Source organism: Rhinatrema bivittatum, chromosome 1, assembly GCF_901001135.1.
Source record: "Rhinatrema bivittatum chromosome 1, aRhiBiv1.1, whole genome shotgun sequence".
NCBI classification, from domain to species: domain Eukaryota; kingdom Metazoa; phylum Chordata; class Amphibia; order Gymnophiona; family Rhinatrematidae; genus Rhinatrema; species Rhinatrema bivittatum.
Genome location: NC_042615.1, coordinates 524,444,192 through 524,461,821, shown reverse-complemented (window position 1 = coordinate 524,461,821; position 17,630 = coordinate 524,444,192). Strand labels below are relative to the sequence as shown.

Below are 17,630 nucleotides of genomic sequence, written 5' to 3'. Positions count from 1 at the left end.
TCTTACACTCCGGGCCACGGGTCCAGTTTCCCGAATCTGAGGGGGACTTCCCAGCAACCTGTAAACTTCCACTCTTCGCTCTTGGGCTTATTTACGTTTCCCTGCACATTGCTGTCAGATGGCATGAACTAAAATGGGTTTCGGCCTAACCTTCCCGGAGCTGCTAGCTAGGAAGGGGGGGGGGGGGGAGGGAAAGAAAAGACATAACAGGAATCCATAAGAGCAACAGGGGGTAGGATGCAGGCGTTTCCAGGCCCTTCCTGAGAATTGCTGGGAGCTCGCACCCTGGTTCCGCTCAGAAAACCAGTTCCACCATTAAATTGGGCACTGTGGGAAGGAAAGCGGGCCGGGGGGGGGGGGGGTGTTAATCTGGGTGGAAACGCATTTTCTTGCAATCAATCGCTGCCTGCGTTTCTCTCCCTTTTTTTTTTTGTGGTTTTTTAATTTTCTGGCCTCCTTTTCACAAGCCAGTGCCAAGCTGGGCAGCAGAATTTCCGATCGGTAGGACTCATCGGACACTTCGGTTAGATCGGCAGGTGAGGGATCTAGAGAAGGCGCTTTCTCTCAGCCCCCCCCCAGGAGCCAGCGCTGCAGGTAAAGATGAGAAAGGGCGGGTCAGGGCAAACTGAAGAGCACGGAGCCTCGGAGAGCAGCAAAACTTATATCCAGCACGTGATGGGGAAAAATCCCGGAGCCTCCCTCCCCATCCCCAATTAAATATAAAATGCTGCGCTGCGTGGGTCGGGATCGCATTTCAAACGTGGGGCAGAGGCGACAGCAACTTAATAAAACCCGTTTCCCGACCTGGAAGCCCGGATTCGCCTGCAGCGCTTCCCATCAGATGGAAAATCGGAGACAATCGGAGACCCTCGTCCTGGGGAGAGACGCGCGTAAAAGTGGCTGCTAGAAAATAGTCAAGCTCCAGAATGCTTGGATAAGAAGGGGAAGGAGACTCAGTCCCAGGCTAGAAAGGCGCTCCAAGACCCTCCTTGCGGCCCTTTTAGGCCACAAATCTGTTTTGTTTTTTTAAGCAGTTAACTCCTCCAGTTTTCAGGCGAAAAGAAGTTACTGTGCTCCGGGATGCAGCCTGTCTCGTTTAAATACGGACTTCAGACACACTAATTCTTTTTATAGGGAGAGAGAGAGGGAGTTGAAATAATAATAATAATAATAATATCATCGAAGATCCTTGTCCGGGATTTGAGGAGGTACAGGAGCCGCGTGTCCCAGGCTCCGACCTTCCAAATGAAGGAAACTCCAGGCCCGGAAAGGAGGAAACCTCGCAGCTTCTCTTCGCGGGAGGAGTCCGTTCCTGGAATGATTCGGGATCCACAAGAATTACCTTACGGATGAACCCATCAGTTGGCAGCGTCTCGATTTTGTGTGTCTGTGTCTGCACATGCTGGCTCTATGGTCATCGCCACTCATTCACCAGTTTCTCTGGATTACCGGTGGCTGCGCTTCCTCTTAAAAAGCAAAGCCTCCGTGTTTATGTACATAATGAGCTCGTGTGCCTAGTTTCCTTTTTTTTTTTTTGGAGGCAGGAATAAAATGATAGGGTGGATCGTGCCAGAGACAAGGAAAGTAGTGCCAAGAGCAACACAGCTCAACACACTTAACACACCCAACAGATTCTTTCTCGCTCCAGAAAAATGTTTCCCCTCCTCCTCCTCCTCTCAAAAAGTATTTCACCCGGACTGTGCCTAGGCAAAGCCGTTGGTAACCGATACTATTACCTCCCTTCCCTAGTCATGATCTGAACCTGAGCCTTTACGGGTCTGAAGGTTTAGAGCTCCTTTGAATTTCCAAGTGAAAACAGGTCTTCTCGCAGAACTAATAACGCGCGCTAATCAGCAAATTAAAATTAGAACAAGATTATGGAAAGTCACATTTCTAAAATTAAAAAACAAAACAAAACAAAAAAAACAAAACCCTCTTGAATGACTTTCAATACAGCATATGAAATTTATAGCTCTATCAAATTATATCTGGATTTGCATCTAACCAGTTAAGCTTTACTCTCAAAGGTATTCCGCTCAAGTTTAATGTCAAGAGGTGGAATCCTTTTCATAGGACAAACGCTGATGTGGTGCATCCCTTTTTCTTTTAGAATAAGATCACAAGCAGCTCCAGCGCCCCGAGAGCTGCTAGCGCGGCATTGCGCGCATGCATCCTCGTTCCTCGCGCTATGTGCGTTGCCGAACTCGCGCTCCGGTTTTAACCTTTCAGGATAAAACGGCAAAGGCGGGAGCCGGTCAGGCTGGGCACACACGAGGCGATTGGAATTCAAGCTGCTGAAAACTATTACATAACACTTGCAGTTTTTTTTATAGTGTAGTATTTGCAGAGCTACTGTTATTTTTATTGGTGTAAAATTTAAGCCCCGAGCCACGAATTTGCTCCCTCCTACCGCTTTCTCCACCAAAAAAAAAAAAAAAAAAAAAGCAACAGGTTTAAGAAAAGTAACTCCACGAAACTGGGGCCGTGTGATTTGCGAACAAAAGCCGTGATAATGACCCCGCTTCCGGCTGTGCGATTGCAGCGCGTACCCTGCGCGCTGGATTGCCAGCAGCCTCTTTACAACGCAGCTCCCGGGCAGATTTATTATACCAGGGCTGCAGTAATTATTTTTCTGATTATTATAAACCACCACCACCCCTCCCCCTCCCTTTTTACTCTTCCTTAGCCTCAGGTTTTTCACCTACGGGAACCAAACAAATGTCCTCCTCGTGTAGACACACATTCAGTTTCTGATCTCCTGCAAAGGAAGCTGCCAACTTTCAGCTAAGGATTTAAAAAAAAAAAAAAAAAGGCTGGGTTTATGTCGTCTCTTTGCTTGCTTGTTTTTTTTTTTTGGTGTAACCTTCACAGTTTGGCTGCTAGCAGAAGGCGGGGAAGGTCAGAGGCGAAGTTGAGGGAACCCGCACAGCTCTGTTACAATTTGGTTTTCCTGGACGTCGAAGAGGTCCCATTAAAGGGGGAGGCCAGGCGGCGCTGCAGCAGCCCCTTCCCTGGAGCCCCCGGCTTGCCAGGGCGGCTCCTGCCCTGGTCTGATCACCGCAGCCGGCGGCAGCAGCAGCAGAAGGGCACACAGGCAGGACTTGCTGCAGTAGCAGGCCCTGACAAGCGTGATAAAATGATCTTCCTTAACTAAACTCGTAAAGCACTGGGCAATAAAATTCAATCTTCTGTAAAATCCAATTAAGTCATTATCTGACTGATTGTATCTTTAATTGAAAACAGAAGTGACAGTAAATTTCTGTGATATATCAGGATCAATCGATACCGCTATACCACTCGGCCTCAAGAAGTGATTTATAATGTCAGACCTATATAGGTAACTCCACATTATTCTCTCTAAAACCACTGGTGGATGAAATTAAGAGTAAGTGCATTTAATAAAAAACAAGATGGTCAGGTTATTGATTACAACAGATGGGGGCGAAATCAAATAGATGTTTTCAAAGCACAGAGCGAAGAAAATACAAGTAATTTCTTTTTTTTTTCTGTTTAATACAGCTCACTAAATATACACACAAGGAAATTCAGTCATCAATAACGTTTTTATTTCAGGTACAGCTGCAACTACAGGGAACAAGGAAATTTTTTTTCCCCCCCTCCCAGACTAGTTTCATTTCAGGTTGGCTTCTGTAACACAACAAAAGTACACTCTAAGCAGTTTTTAACCAAATAATAATCACAGACATTTGATGTAACTGGGGGTTTCTTTCCCCCTCCCAAAGGACACATTCACGTTCAACTCAGAATGCTTAACTGTGTTATACAATAAACTGTGATAAACTATGTTAATCTTACCAGAAATTAGCAGAATGAAGGCCCAATAAATCTAATGTTCCATAAACAAACTCCAAACTACACACAGAATGCATTACAGGGACGGCTAGATAGATCTTTCAAGTTTCTCAGTCTCTCTCCCGAACAAAATGGGGTTTGGTCATTTTTAAAATGCAAGCAATGCAACGGATTTTGATGCTTTGACTGGCAACTGAGGGCCCCCGTCACGGGTGCTACTGCCAGGAGCCTGCAGCAAAATGTTGCAGAAATCTTCAAAATATGTTTCACATTTTACAGTAATATCTAAAACTGCTGGAGCAATTGAATTGCTTAAGCAAACTTGGTTTTGTCTTGGGTCACTATGGGGGCTACAGCAGACAAAAAAGAATAACCACGTTCAGGCTCAGATAACAGAAAATAAATGCAGAGCTCCGAATATCCCCCATCCCTATAATCACATAATAGAAGCTTGGCTTTTAGTATTGAACTGAAAACTCAGAGTAACAGTCTTATTCAATAAAAATTATTTTCCATGGGGACAGTTGGGGGGAAAAGCCTTTTTTTTTTTGTCTTGGGTAGGCTCAGCTGACTGCACCTTTGCCATCAACAAAACACCACAGGAAAAGGACAGCAATCTTTTAAGTGGAATGCTCCTGGAGTATGAATTGCACACGATGAAGTTTGCCCCATCAACACAGTGCTTTCGTTTGGTTTTCTTTTTCCTTCTACCGATTGGCCTGTGACCCCAGTTTCGGCCAGGCCCCAGCGCGGGAAGCTCTAAAGCCCTGCTCATTCCCCATCCTCCATGACAGAACTGACGGAGAAGGTGCCAGGCTCAGGGGCACTCTCGCACTCTGCCACTCCTTTCGTGCTCTCGGTGCTGACCGGAGAGTTGCTGGAGAGAGACACTAATCCAGAGTCTTGACTGCTGGGTGGCGAAAACACTGGGGAGGCAAAAAAAAAAAAGAAAGCTGAGCATTAGATCGTTGTACGTGGATTTCCCAGGTTGGGGTGGGGCACGGGAGGGGGTTACAGGTGCATCCACTTTCCTTTCACCAGTAAAAGTTTGCAAAGGTTTTTCTAAAGCTGCACACTGGATCACCAGCTTCCTGCCTTACTTTGCAGACACTTTTGAACTTCTCAAAACTCTATGGACACCAAAGGATGGTGGCTTTTTCATACGTGCAGATCGAGTGTTACAGCGATGGTGCTGCCAGTAAACAAGAGTATCCTTGGACTCCTTGTATTAGTATAGCCCGCTGACCTTCGGCAAATTTGAACAAGGTCCATTGTCTCAGCTCACTCACCAGCTATTTCAGGCTAAAGGACACCATTGTGCCTGGATTCATCTAACACTTTTTTTATTTCACTCTATAGACAGAGAATAAGACATATATACAGTATCCTTCCTTTACATCAGCATTTTCCAACCCTCTTCTGGAGGGACACCTAACCAGTCGGGTTTTCAGGATTTTCACAATGAATATGCAGGAGGTAGATTTGTAGACCCTGGGTTTCCAATATATGCAAATCTATCTCACGCATATTAATTATGGATACCCTGCAACCTGACTGGTTAGGTGTGCCTCCAGGAAATAAAGCAGAAATAATATCAATTATAAGTAATTTTCTCCTAGCCCTTTTGTCCCCCTTTCCCTCTCCCACTCCCTCTCAAATTCCACCTCATACCCTTCCCAACAGAGGAAGAAACATATGTATGTGTATATATATATATATATATATATATATATATATATATATATATATAAACTAGAGATGTGCTTCGGGTTAGGATTTCGTCTCAGGCTTTGTTTCGGGGCCCCCAGGCGAGAATTTCATTTTTCTTGTGGTTTGGGGTTTTTTGGGGGGCGGGGGCCCCGATTTTCGAGTTAGCGTTCACTAACCCGAAATTGAATTTTTTCTGAAATTTTGGAAAAAACACAATCGTTTTTCGGTTCTTCCTAACCATTCCAAATTAGGCAATTTCAACGAAATTGCCTAATTCACGATAAACAATTGCAGATCCGTAATATAAACAAATAACAAGGGCAGCTCATATCTCATCTGAATCTGCAAACTGCCCAGGCAGCTAGCCAACTATTTGCAGAGCATTTAAAACCTGGCTGTGCACCCTATGCAGTAAAGGCTGAATATTACACAGTCCAAATATCAAGAAAAAGTCTCTTTGGTCGAAAGTCCCCAACCTTGCAAACATATTTTTCCATGACCAAATGATGCAAACCATTTCTCCATTTTGTTAATGGGGGAGGTTCCACAGATCTCCAATATAGCAGAATGGATCTCTTTGCAAGCATTTGGGCTTTTCAAAGCCAGCATTTCTGGTGTTTATTCCCTCCCCCAAGTACAACTCATCATCAAAAAGAATGGCTTCCAAAGGTAATGGCACCGATCCTAATTAAGTCTGCACTTTTCTCCCAAAAGTTTGGTTGATAGAACAAGACCATAACATATGACGCAAGGTACTGATGGCTTTACTACATTTAATATATTGATCCAAATCTGAAAGGCTCGACATAAAAGCTTGACTTTCTGAAAAGTAATATTGCATTAAAAATGTGTACTGCATTTCTCTTAGAGTAGCCTTAACTGATAACTGTTTAATTTGTTTAAAGCAAGTTTGGTATTTATCTGATATAAGTTGTACACCCAACGCTTCATTCATTTGTTTATGATATGCTCTACACATGACGATTTATCTAAGTTCAATAAAGTCACATATAAAGCTGATACTTTGTGAGTCTCCCTTCCTTCCATGTCTACCATTTTGCCAATAATAACAGGCTCATGCTTCCAAAAAATCATTACTATCCAGGGAACGAATTTAGTGCCTTGCCTAGAGATAGGCATAGAATTGCTTGGAATCCATATTGGACTTGTCCTTGAATTCCAAAATACTTCTCAATTGCTCATCTTTGCCAAGCAACTGATAAATCAAACTTACTCCCTTTATTTCCCAATCACAAAATACTGCATTATGCACCCGGGCATTATCCCTGAAAGGTAGCCAAGTAGAGACCAATATGACTTAAGGATTGTTTGCCACAAAGCCATTTCCACATTCCTATATTGGATCTAAATAAACCACTCAATCTATAAAGAGTAGAGAACCATGAAGGATGCGCATTAGGCAAATATCTTACATCAAAAGGGGACGCCAACCCTGCCTCCATCTCCCTGGCAGTATGGTAGAACGTTTGCCAAAGTCGATCTCCAAGATGGTGCACATTACATGCCATATAATATAATTTCAAATCCAGTAGAGTGAATCCTTCCATATGAAATGGCTTAACTGAAGTATTCAATACTATTCTTCCTGACTTTCTTGACCACAAACATTTTTTCTAATAATACCCTCAAATAAATTTAATTCACTGTGCAGCAGGTATATGGGTAATAGTCGAAAAATATACAGCCATCTAGAGAATACCATCATGCAAAACAAGTGAATGAGATAGGAAATTTAGACCAACTGAACAGCAGTTTTGGGGAGGCAGCTCAGGCCGGACCTGCTACGGACCAGTAAGCAAAAACACACAAAAAAAATGGGGATAGTTAGGGTTAGGTTAGGGATCGGGGTGGAGAAGGGAAGAGGTTAGGGATAGGAAAGTTCCCTCCCAGTCCTCACCTTAATTGGAGCGGACAGGGAGGGAACTGGGGAAGGCCCAATTGCATCGCTGTGCGTAATTTACTAAAATTCATCCCCCCTGCGCGCACTGCCCGTACATGCGCACACAGATTTTAAAATCTGGCGCGCAAGTGCGTTCGACAAATGGATTTTATAACTCGCGCGCATCCGTGTGCGCGTGCTGGGAACTGCACACACATGGTTGCGCGCATGCTCCTTTTAAAATCTACCTCTAAATCTGGCCAGTATGTATCACTATTAATTGACGGGTGAGACTCCCTCCCATGGGCTGTGAAGGCTGTCTCCACAGCATCCCCAGTCCTGGCCTCGGGAGAAGCCAGGCTCAGGAATAGAACTCATAGCATTGCCACCGAGCCGCCTCGCCAGCGCACACCATACATTTTTTAAACAAAGCAGTTCTGCTGCCATGTTAGTCCACTTAAATGCATATAAAGGTTAACAAATAAACATATATATATATATATAGTGATGCCTTTTTATTGGACTAACAATACATTTTTGACTAACTTTCAAGAGCTAATACTCTCTTCTTCAGGTCAGAATTTAAATGAGAAAATTATGATAATAGCAGGAAATATAAAATATAAAGTAGTGTGACTGTTATAAGTGAATTATAAAAGGCACTGCAGTAATAGGGGGAAGGGGAAGGGGTGAGCAGTCCCCTTCCCCCACCACTGGAATGCCTATATATTTATAGTAATTTGTTAACCTTTATTTCTGTTCATTAACCAATATTAGCATACTTACATTAGCTTACATTAACTATACTGAAAGTCTTCTCCAATAAATGTGGCATAAAGCCACGGTCCCTAGTTTTCATCAGCAGATGGCCACAAAACGTCACAGCTAACGTGACAGAAATCCAATGATAATAATACAACTTGATTTGATCACCAGTCTCTAGCTGTTAAGTGGCTGAATGACCACTTAATTTGAGAGGGATTTCTGCTACTCTGAACTCTAAAGAGGGACTTTTTTGATGCTGAAAAGAGATGTCACCCTTAGCACTGTTTGGTAGCAAGAGGAAAAGAAAGGACAGATCTGTATCTGTTTTGCTCCAGTGCAAAACTTGTACCAGATTTATCTATGAAAGCTTCCTGGTATTTTTGATGGGGACTACCTCTGTGTACCTTATTATCGAAGCCTATATGAAATACATTTTTGTTATTAAGTCCCCAAAATTCAAGTAACAATGCCTTTAGTTTTCAAGTTTCCTGTATTATTACAGCTTTTTTACGAGGTACAGAATTCTTACACATAAAATACATCAAGTTCACAGTAGAGTCATCAGAATAACTCATGCCTCCATTTTATTTTCAAGCAAGCAATGCACAGCATTTGTAAATAGAAAAATCAGGGTCACTGGTGTTGGGGAGTAAAGTGTAGTAACGTGTATCCACAAAAGCTAATTTCATTCTTTTGTGACATGAAAAGTAAGACTGAAAGAGATAAAAGGAAGGCATACAAGAAATCCATTTTTCTTCCTCCTAGCCCTTTGCCAGATTTCTAGTAAACCCAACCAAAAACCAGAATAATGTTTGCGGATTTCACAGGAAAATGTCAGCAAAGGAAAACAATTCTGGCTCTAAAGATTAAGGTGAGCTGGAAAAGAATGCTAAAGGGGAGTCCCACATACCCTGTGCAGAGCCATTCAGCATGAACAATGGCCCTGACGTAAGAAGAAGAGTAAAATAAAATGTGCACTAAACTTCAATGCGCATTTTCTTTACTCAAGCACTAAAAAATGAGTTAGCTCCTGATGCAGTAAACTGTGGTACGCTAATGCACCGGGAGCTTAAAGAGCAGGCTAACCTGAGAACGTGCGCATATAAACACTTTTAAAAAAATTATTTTATTTATGCACTTTTCATTAATATTACAAGACAATATCTTGCACAGAACAGGAAAAGACGAATGAAATTTCAACCTTATAATCAAAGAATAACAAGAAATAGCATCATTGCTTACAATTCCAAAAAGTCCAGAAGAAGAGAACCATTAACACAACTCAAGGAAAATCCCCATTTAGGAAACAACAAAGAAACAAAGCAATAACAATTAACGGAGATTTCAGTTGTTGAGGACACTCAGCCAACCATGGAGGGAATCAGGCAAAGATGTTCCGCTTCCCTCTCAATGCTGAACCAATTTATCGCTAAGTAACAACGATAATTGAGAGGGAATATAAAAAATATATGAGAGGCCCTTTGATTTTACAAGAGATTTACAAGGACACTTTCAAAGAAAAAAAGCCCCGATTTGCAACACTCTAGGTTTCATCAGCAAAAACTGTTTCCTCTCCTGAGCTTTTCTGGAAACATCAGGGCATATCCTAACTTTAACATGCAAAAAGAGTTCAGAGCGATGTTTAAAGAAGAACCTTAATACCCAGTCACGATCAGGTGGCCATTTCCACAACAGCACTGTCCGATGGGTCCACAAACTTATTAACATCCATATTCGATGGCATCAAAGGTTCCACATTTTGAGAACCCACTTGAACTTCTTTGCACTTTTTAAAGGAGGGCAAATAGTAAGATTTGGATAAAGGGGAAAACGTTTACTCTGGAACTTTAAGTATTTCTAAAAGATATTTCTTAAACATATCCTTAGCTGAAAGATGTGGTATTTTAGGAAAGTTATTAAATCGAAGATTTTTCTCACAAATAACATTTTTGAGATTTTCTAATTTATTCTACAGGAGAAACTACTACTTACCTGATAATTTCCTTTCCTTTAGTGAAGGGTAGGTCAATCCCAGCGAGTGGGTTGTGCCATATAGACCATATATATTCCCGCCCCATCAGCCCGCCAATATTCCCTGGAAAAGCCAAACTCTGGACAAACTGATTATACTTGAACATTATTATCCACAGGGAAATATTCATGTTTCTCAACCAACAGGAACACTGAACTCAGTTGAAAGAAACATATCTAGCAAACTAAGGGCTAGAGAAGTCACTTACCAGTTGACAACGAAAAGCAGGAATCACACTCTGCATAGCTCACCCTAAGAAAGGCTAACCACAAATTTAAACACTGGCAGTGAAGGGCAGGTCTGGGATTGATCTACCCATCATTAAAGGAAATTATCAGGTAAGTAGTAATTTCTCCTTCCTTAGTGTTTGGGTAGGTCAATACCATTGAGTGGGATGTACCAAAGCTAATCTTGAAAAGGGTGGGAGGCTGCCAGCGGTTCAGATAATACTGCCCGTGAAAAGGTGGTATCCTCCCTAGCCCTAATATCCAAGCGGAAATGCTTGGAGAAGGAGAGCAAAGATGACCATGTTGCCATTCGGCAAATTTCAACAGACGACAACAAATGAAGTTTCTCCCATGATACCATCTAAACCCACATGGAATGTGGTCTAATCTGTCTCGGTAAGGCAACTTCAGCAGCCATCTAGGCTGTTGTAATGACGTCCTTAACTGAATCTTGAGATACTCCAGGGTCTGAGATGGCTGCAAATCACTCTAGGCCAGATTCACCCCTGAGCCTAGATCCTGTAGTAAGGAATCACCCTGCAGAAAGTGTGAAGAATCTCTTCCACGGTTTTGTTTCAAATCAACCAGTCATCCAGATAGGGGTGAACTAGAATGCCCTCCTTGTGGAGAGCCACTGCTACTGCCACCAATACCTAGGAAAAAAGGTCCAGGGTACCGAGGCTAGCCCAAAAGGCAAGGCCTGAAACTGGTAAGGGTAATCCAGAACAGCAAAATGGACTATTGAAGTTCCCAACGGATAGGATTATGCATCCAGTATGGGCCAAAAACAACCCTTCTTTCTTGGGCATGACCAAATAAATGGAATAACGGACCATATATCTCTGTGACTGAGGAACCGCTTTCAGGTTCAACCTCCATTGTAATGTTGCTTCTATTCTACCCTCTGCTGAAGGAAGTTAGAGAGACCATGAAGGCATTCGGAGGAATGCGAAAAAATTCTAGAGCATATCCATCCCAAAAAGCTTTGAGAACACATTGATCTGAAGTAATCTGGACCCACTTGTGGTAAAAAAGGGATGGATGCCACCTATCTCCTGAACCAACATGTGAGCCTGCCAATCTTGTTTGGCAGACCAAGGTGCTCTAGCTCCAGAGTCTGTAACCCTTCGAGGTCTTTGGGGGCCAATGACAGAGAGCTGCGGAAGGGCCGGGACCTCTGGGAAGAGCCTCCCCTATAAGGCTGAAAATGCCTCAAATGCTTTGCTTTAGGATAGTCTCAATTCTCCAATCCTGAGCATCCTAAAGTGCCGCACCTCCCTCTACTGGGATGGAGGTACAATTTGTAGGAGAATACACCAAGGTATCCACCCTAGGGAAATGCAATCACTCTCTGGTCTGCGGATCCAAGGAATATAAATCCGCCAAGACGTGTCCTCCTTTAATAGATGTCTTTAGCGCACTCCAGTCCAGAAGTCAATTCCTGGAGTGCAATCTGGAGGGGAAAGAAACAAGAAGCCTTGCGTAGGGCGACCAAAATAGGAACTTTCTTCTGCCTTCCCAAGGAGTCAGTCCCAGTCACTCCAAAAGTCTTCAATGCCTGAAAGGCCAAACTTGGCAACACATCTCTAAGAAAGAAACAGAGTAGAGTTCAATTGGCTCCAAAGGTGGGGAAATGATACCCATCACCATTATCGGTATCATTTTGATTCACTTGCATTCAATATAGTCAGGGTGCATTGTGCCATAGTGCTTGGCCTTGAGCAAAGTGGAGGAGCACTTGGAATGCACATATCAATCTTAGTAGGCAGTGGCGATTCAGAAGACTGGCCCTATAGGAATGTCTACCAACCTTGGAAGAATTCTACCCAGGAAAAGAGGATAGGTCCATTCCAGGCCCCACAGGCTCAAACCTGATGTCCTGAGAGTTAGTTGCTCGTGACGACTTGGCCCGTGGATCAACCAAAGGAGGGGATACACTCATCATGTCACTCTCGGTTCCAGTCCCCACAGTCCATGGAGATGGACCATTGCCAGCTAAGTCAGAAGGGGGTAAATCGCCCCAAACATTCAGGCAGCGCTGACACAGGCTTAAAGAAAGCTACAACTGAATGACCTTGAAGTGGAATGCAGCACAACAGATATGCACTTAGGCTTCCTCACAGTGGGCACCATAGTTGTAAGCGTGCAGAACAGTGAAAGTTCTCGCCTGGAATATGTGCGCAAAAAACCCACACCCAAAATGGGCGCCCAAAAAGTGTGCACACATGTATACGTGCCTAGGCCACACGCCCAACTAGGCGCCCAATCTGGGTGCCCAATAAACAAAGGCGCCTAAGCAGAATGCACAAACAGATGCACAGGCATGTGCCGAATGGCCCACAGCACAAAAATAACGCTCAAAGACCTCGCAGCCTACCATGTGCTCAAAAAGGGAGAAGCCTGCGAGTGGGGCCTAGCCAAATGGCTACTCAACCTGCCATGCTTGCACTGCCTCCTCAGCTCACAGAACTCTCCATAGACATGAGTGGGCTAGCCTATGATTTTTTCTCCTCTTTTTTCTTTTTTAAATAAGCTACTTAACTTCTACTTATGTAAAGCAATGGGAAGTAAATGTTTCTGTGGTAGCTGGTGGAAAATGAGGACTCTGCCTTTAAGTGAGGGTGATGTCACAGAAGGATAAAGAACAGCTGTGGGTATAAAAGATAAGAGTTGAGCTGTGTGGTGCGCACTCCTTTTTTTCTGTTTCTTCTTTGTGTGTCCAGTGTTTTTACTTGTTGTGTCTGATCTCCCTGGATCAGATTCGGACAACATTTTTTTTTTTTGCCATGGAGGGAGTAAACCTAATGCTCTGCTCCTAGGCTTAAGGCCTATCTTCTCTGGAAAAGCCTCCAATAGGAATCATGGGGATACCACCAAAGAGGACAGCATAACCCTGGGAAGTCTCATCTTTTATCCTAACCTTTGAGTGGAGTAACGACTGATTTTGCACTGAGGGACTGTGCTGAAGTTTTTTTCCAGAAAATGAATTCCGTATGCTGAGGAGGTATATGGTGCTGCTAGTTGTTTTTTTTTTTTTTTCACTACTGTCTGGCTTGTTTGCTGTGGAATCCTGTGGAATTTGTTTATTATGTTTTGGCGATATTGGAAGCACCGCTGAAGTTGTGGTCTGAACTTCTTACTCCCATGGTTCGGGTTCACCCGAGGTAGTAGTGCCAATGGCTTGTCGTGAGTTGGAAGAAGCATGGGAGTGAAGAGATCATCTGTTCATAGAGGTGAGAGGTTTCCCTGTCCCGTGGAGAAGAACCCTCAGAGCCCAGTCCGCTCCACCATCTGCTCGACCATTTTTTGAACCCACTCACCAATGCACAAGATCCTAACTGCATGGAACCTGCTGTGGATTCTACTAGATACATTTGTATTGAGAATCACAATAATATAGTCTTCTTATCCCAGAAACAAATTCTTAACGTATCGTTTAGCATAACCATCAAAGTTCTCATTTTACATAAGTAACCGGAAGTGTTTTCTTTCTGTTTTATATGTGAATGTAGTGACAGAATTAAACATACAGAATAAAAACAACAAAATCTTCTTAATCCATCATTCTCTCTCTCCTCCCCTGCCCCCACCCTACAACAGCCTCTGTGGAAGGATACAAAAAAATCTCCAAAACTTAAGAGTCAAACTGGCCGATACAGTAAAAATCGCGGGAGAGCAGGCGAGCGCCCGCTCTCCTGTGCGCGCGATTTAGTAAGTTAATTTATTTAAATTAGTGCCTGCGGTAAAAAGAGGCACTAGGGACACTAGCAGGTCCCTAACGCCTCTTTTTGGACAGGAGCGGCGGCTGTCAGCGAGTTTGACAGCCGACGCTCAATTTTTCTCAAACCCGCTGACAGCCACGGGTTTGGAAACCGGACGCCCGCAAAATTGAGCATCCGGTTTTCAACCCGCGAGCCGCGGACCCATTTTAAATTTGTTTTTTAAATTTTTAACTTTTTTTTTAACTTTTGGGACCTCCGACTTAATATCGCCATGATATTAAGTCGGAGGGTGCACAGAAAAGCAGTTTTTACTGCTTTTCTGTGCACTTCCCCGGCGCCGGCAGAAATTAACGCCTACCTTTGGGTAGGCGTTAATTTCTTAAAGTAAAATGTGCGGCTTGGCTGCACATTTTACTTACTGTATCGCGCGGGAATGACTAATAGGGCCATCAACATGCATTTGCATGCTGCTGGCGCTATTAGTCTCGGGGGGGGGGTTGGACGTGCATTTTCGACGTGCTATTACCCCTTACTGAATAAGGGGTAAAGCTAGCGTGTCGAAAACGTGTGTCCAAATGCCGGTTAACAGTGCGCTCCACCAGAGCGCACTGTACTGTATCGGCCTGATAGTAACCTTAAAGGTGAATTTTCAAAAGAGTTATACATGTAAATGTAATATATAATCGTAGCAGTTTTTAAAAGCCATCTACTCATGTTAAGTGCACTTAATGTGGGCAAAATCTATGGACAATTCAAAGACATATATTGTAGCAATTTTCAAAAGACTACTTACACGGGTAAAGTGCATTTACACAAGTAAAACCCAATTTGAAGCATGTAAATGCTCTTAGAGCATTTCCGGAAAAGTTTCCATCCTCTCATTAAATCTTTATTATTCTCACTCAGTCTCATCTCGGGGTGATGGTGGTAGTGGTGGGGGGATGTTTAAAGGCAGGTCAAACAAGTTTGTTCCAGGTTTCCAGGGGCAGAACATTTTCACTGCTAGTTAGAACCCACTACAGCTCAGTTTCCTCCACACATGCAGGCCGATACAGTAAAGCATGCTCATCTGAGCGCACTGATCAACCCGTGCTTGGACGCACATATTGGACGCGCGTCCACTACCCCTTACACAATAAGGGGCTTAGCGCCTGTTGATGAGGCTATAAGTCATTCACCACAGATACAGAAAAGAAAATGTGCAACCGATCTGAGCAGCCCGAAAAAGTGTACAGAAAAGCAGAAAATACTGCTTTTCTGTACATCCTCCGACTTCATATCGTGGTGATATTAAGTCGGAGGAACCAAAAGGTTAAAAAAAAGCAACAAACAAAAGTGTGCCGGCCGGTCAGGTTAGGAAAACGGACGTTTGTAAAATTGAGCAAATTTCCAAATCAGCTGACAGCCACCTGTCCTGGGCTTCCACTGCTAAGGAGGCACTAGGGGCGCGCTATTGTCCCTAATGAGTCCTTTTTAATGCAACCCCTCATTTAAATACGGTATCATGCCCCTAGGAGAGGTGGCTGGGCACACGTTAGGAAAGCGGGTGCTCAACATTGAGCGTCTGTGCTCCGTGCAAGTTTACTGTGTCAGCCTGATAGCATCTATGTAATAATGTAATCCCCTCTTTTTCTGCATAGTTGGGCTTGCTTACAGTCCTTTTGCATCAGCACTACACCCAGTAGGCATTGACTCTGACAAAGAAACGCATTTCCAGTAGACTCAAATTAGATTTTTCTCAGTTTCAAGTTTTTGTTTTTTTAGCAAAGCTTTGTAGGGGCAGATGGTACATCCATGAATCTTGGTTTGTGTTGTTTTATTCGTTTATGATTTTTTTTTATTGTAAACGCCCTGAACTATATCTAGTGCAGGATTTAACTGTTTTAAATAAATACATTTACAATGCAACGTAGTAACACTATTAATAGTGCAGATAAAGAAGCCCCATATAATGTCAGCACAAAATGTTCACTGAACTTCAACACACATTTTCTTCACTCACACTAAAAAAAATGAATCAGGAGTTTAAAAAAAATTGCACAGTGACCCAAAAAAGATGCACAAAAAAATATGCTTAGCATGCACCAACATGCTTTATGGGCATTATTTTGTGCTGAAAACATGATTTGTGAGCAAAAAACTTAGGAACAAAAAATATGTCTTGTGCACACAAAACACGATGGCACACAAAGCATTTCTCTGCACATAAAACGTGATTTATACATGTAAATGCCATGCATAGGACCCCCACACCACAAACTTCAGGTTCAGGCCTATAGACGAATACTAGTCCCCAAAACTGTACTCCACCTCTGTCCAGGAGTTACATTTCCAGCACTGAGAAGATTTGAGTAAATCCCACGCACCTTTCTGCGTTGGGGAGTAATAACTAACGCCTTGATTAACCTGGGATTTGCATAGAGAAGCACTACTTTGTGTGTACAGGTTTATTCATGTTTGCGAGCGCAAGTTTCACGCATGCAAAACTCCTTGGAGTCAATATTCAAAGCCCTTTAGTCAAATAACACAAGTCACCAGGCTAAATAGCAACTTCTAAATATTTGGGCACTTACCTGGCTAACTTTTAACCAGAAAGGTCATTATCCGGCTGAAAGTGAGTCAGATCAGTAATTGGGCAATCCAGTTATGGGCTATCTGTGGCAGGAATGAGTTAGCCAGCTAACTTTATTCAGCTAACTTCAATATTAGGAGTTTCCCCCGAATAAGTTTTTCTTGTAACTGTAGCCATGCTCTGGAGTAGGCCTAAGTTATCTGACCTCGGTGTGGCCTCTTGCAGCACTGCTATGACAGCCACGCTGCAAGTGAAAACTACTGACACACAGCAACACTGCCACTGGCCAGGATCACTTGACCGCCCCACAATCCCAACAGAAGGGGTTTTAAAAAATACCGGATGGGTGAAAAGTTTAGGGTTAGGGCTCAGGCTGAGGGGAGAGGAGGGAGCATCCTCTCTTAAATGTGTAGGAACGGTGGGGGCGGGAAGATGCTCTGTTTTACCGGCATTGGTTCTCGAACCTGCTGACAGCCACGGGGGGTTAGGAAAACGGTTGACCGGCGGGCAGATTTTTTTTAACTTTTTTTTTTTTTTTTTAAGCTTTGGTTCCTCCAACTTAATATCGCTCGGATATTAAGTCAGAGGGTATACATTTAAACCCCTTACTGTTTAAGGGGTAATAGACACGCGTTGAAAATGAGGGGCCAATTGCAGGGTAAACGGTGCGCTCGGCTGAGCGCACCTTACTGTATCGGCCTGTTAGTGAATCTAGGGGAATCAAGCCATAGGCCCGCGCTTCGCTTCTTCTACACCCCCCTCCCCCCAATGACCTACTTAATTGGCTATATTTTTTAATGTAGCTGGTTAAGTCCAAAGTTATCTGGCCACATGAGGCCAGATAACTTTAAATCTAACCAACAGCATTCAAAAGATAGCCGATTAGGTT

General features: G+C 43.3%; 1 protein-coding gene across 2 annotated transcripts in view; it reads right to left on the bottom strand.

The window, feature by feature from the left end:
• Window positions 1–3,492: 3,492 nt before the first annotated feature.
• Window positions 3,493–17,630, bottom strand: part of DMRT1 (doublesex and mab-3 related transcription factor 1) — a 322,036-nt gene continuing 307,898 nt past the window's right edge. Inside the window, exon 5 of one of the 2 annotated variants that reach the window (XM_029613177.1) lies at window positions 3,493–4,739. In XM_029613177.1, coding sequence (XP_029469037.1) covers window positions 4,585–4,739 — 155 coding nt within the window. In that variant the 3' untranslated portion in view covers window positions 3,493–4,584. The remainder of the gene's footprint in view (window positions 4,740–17,630) is intronic. The other variant, XM_029613183.1, reaches the window with a different exon arrangement.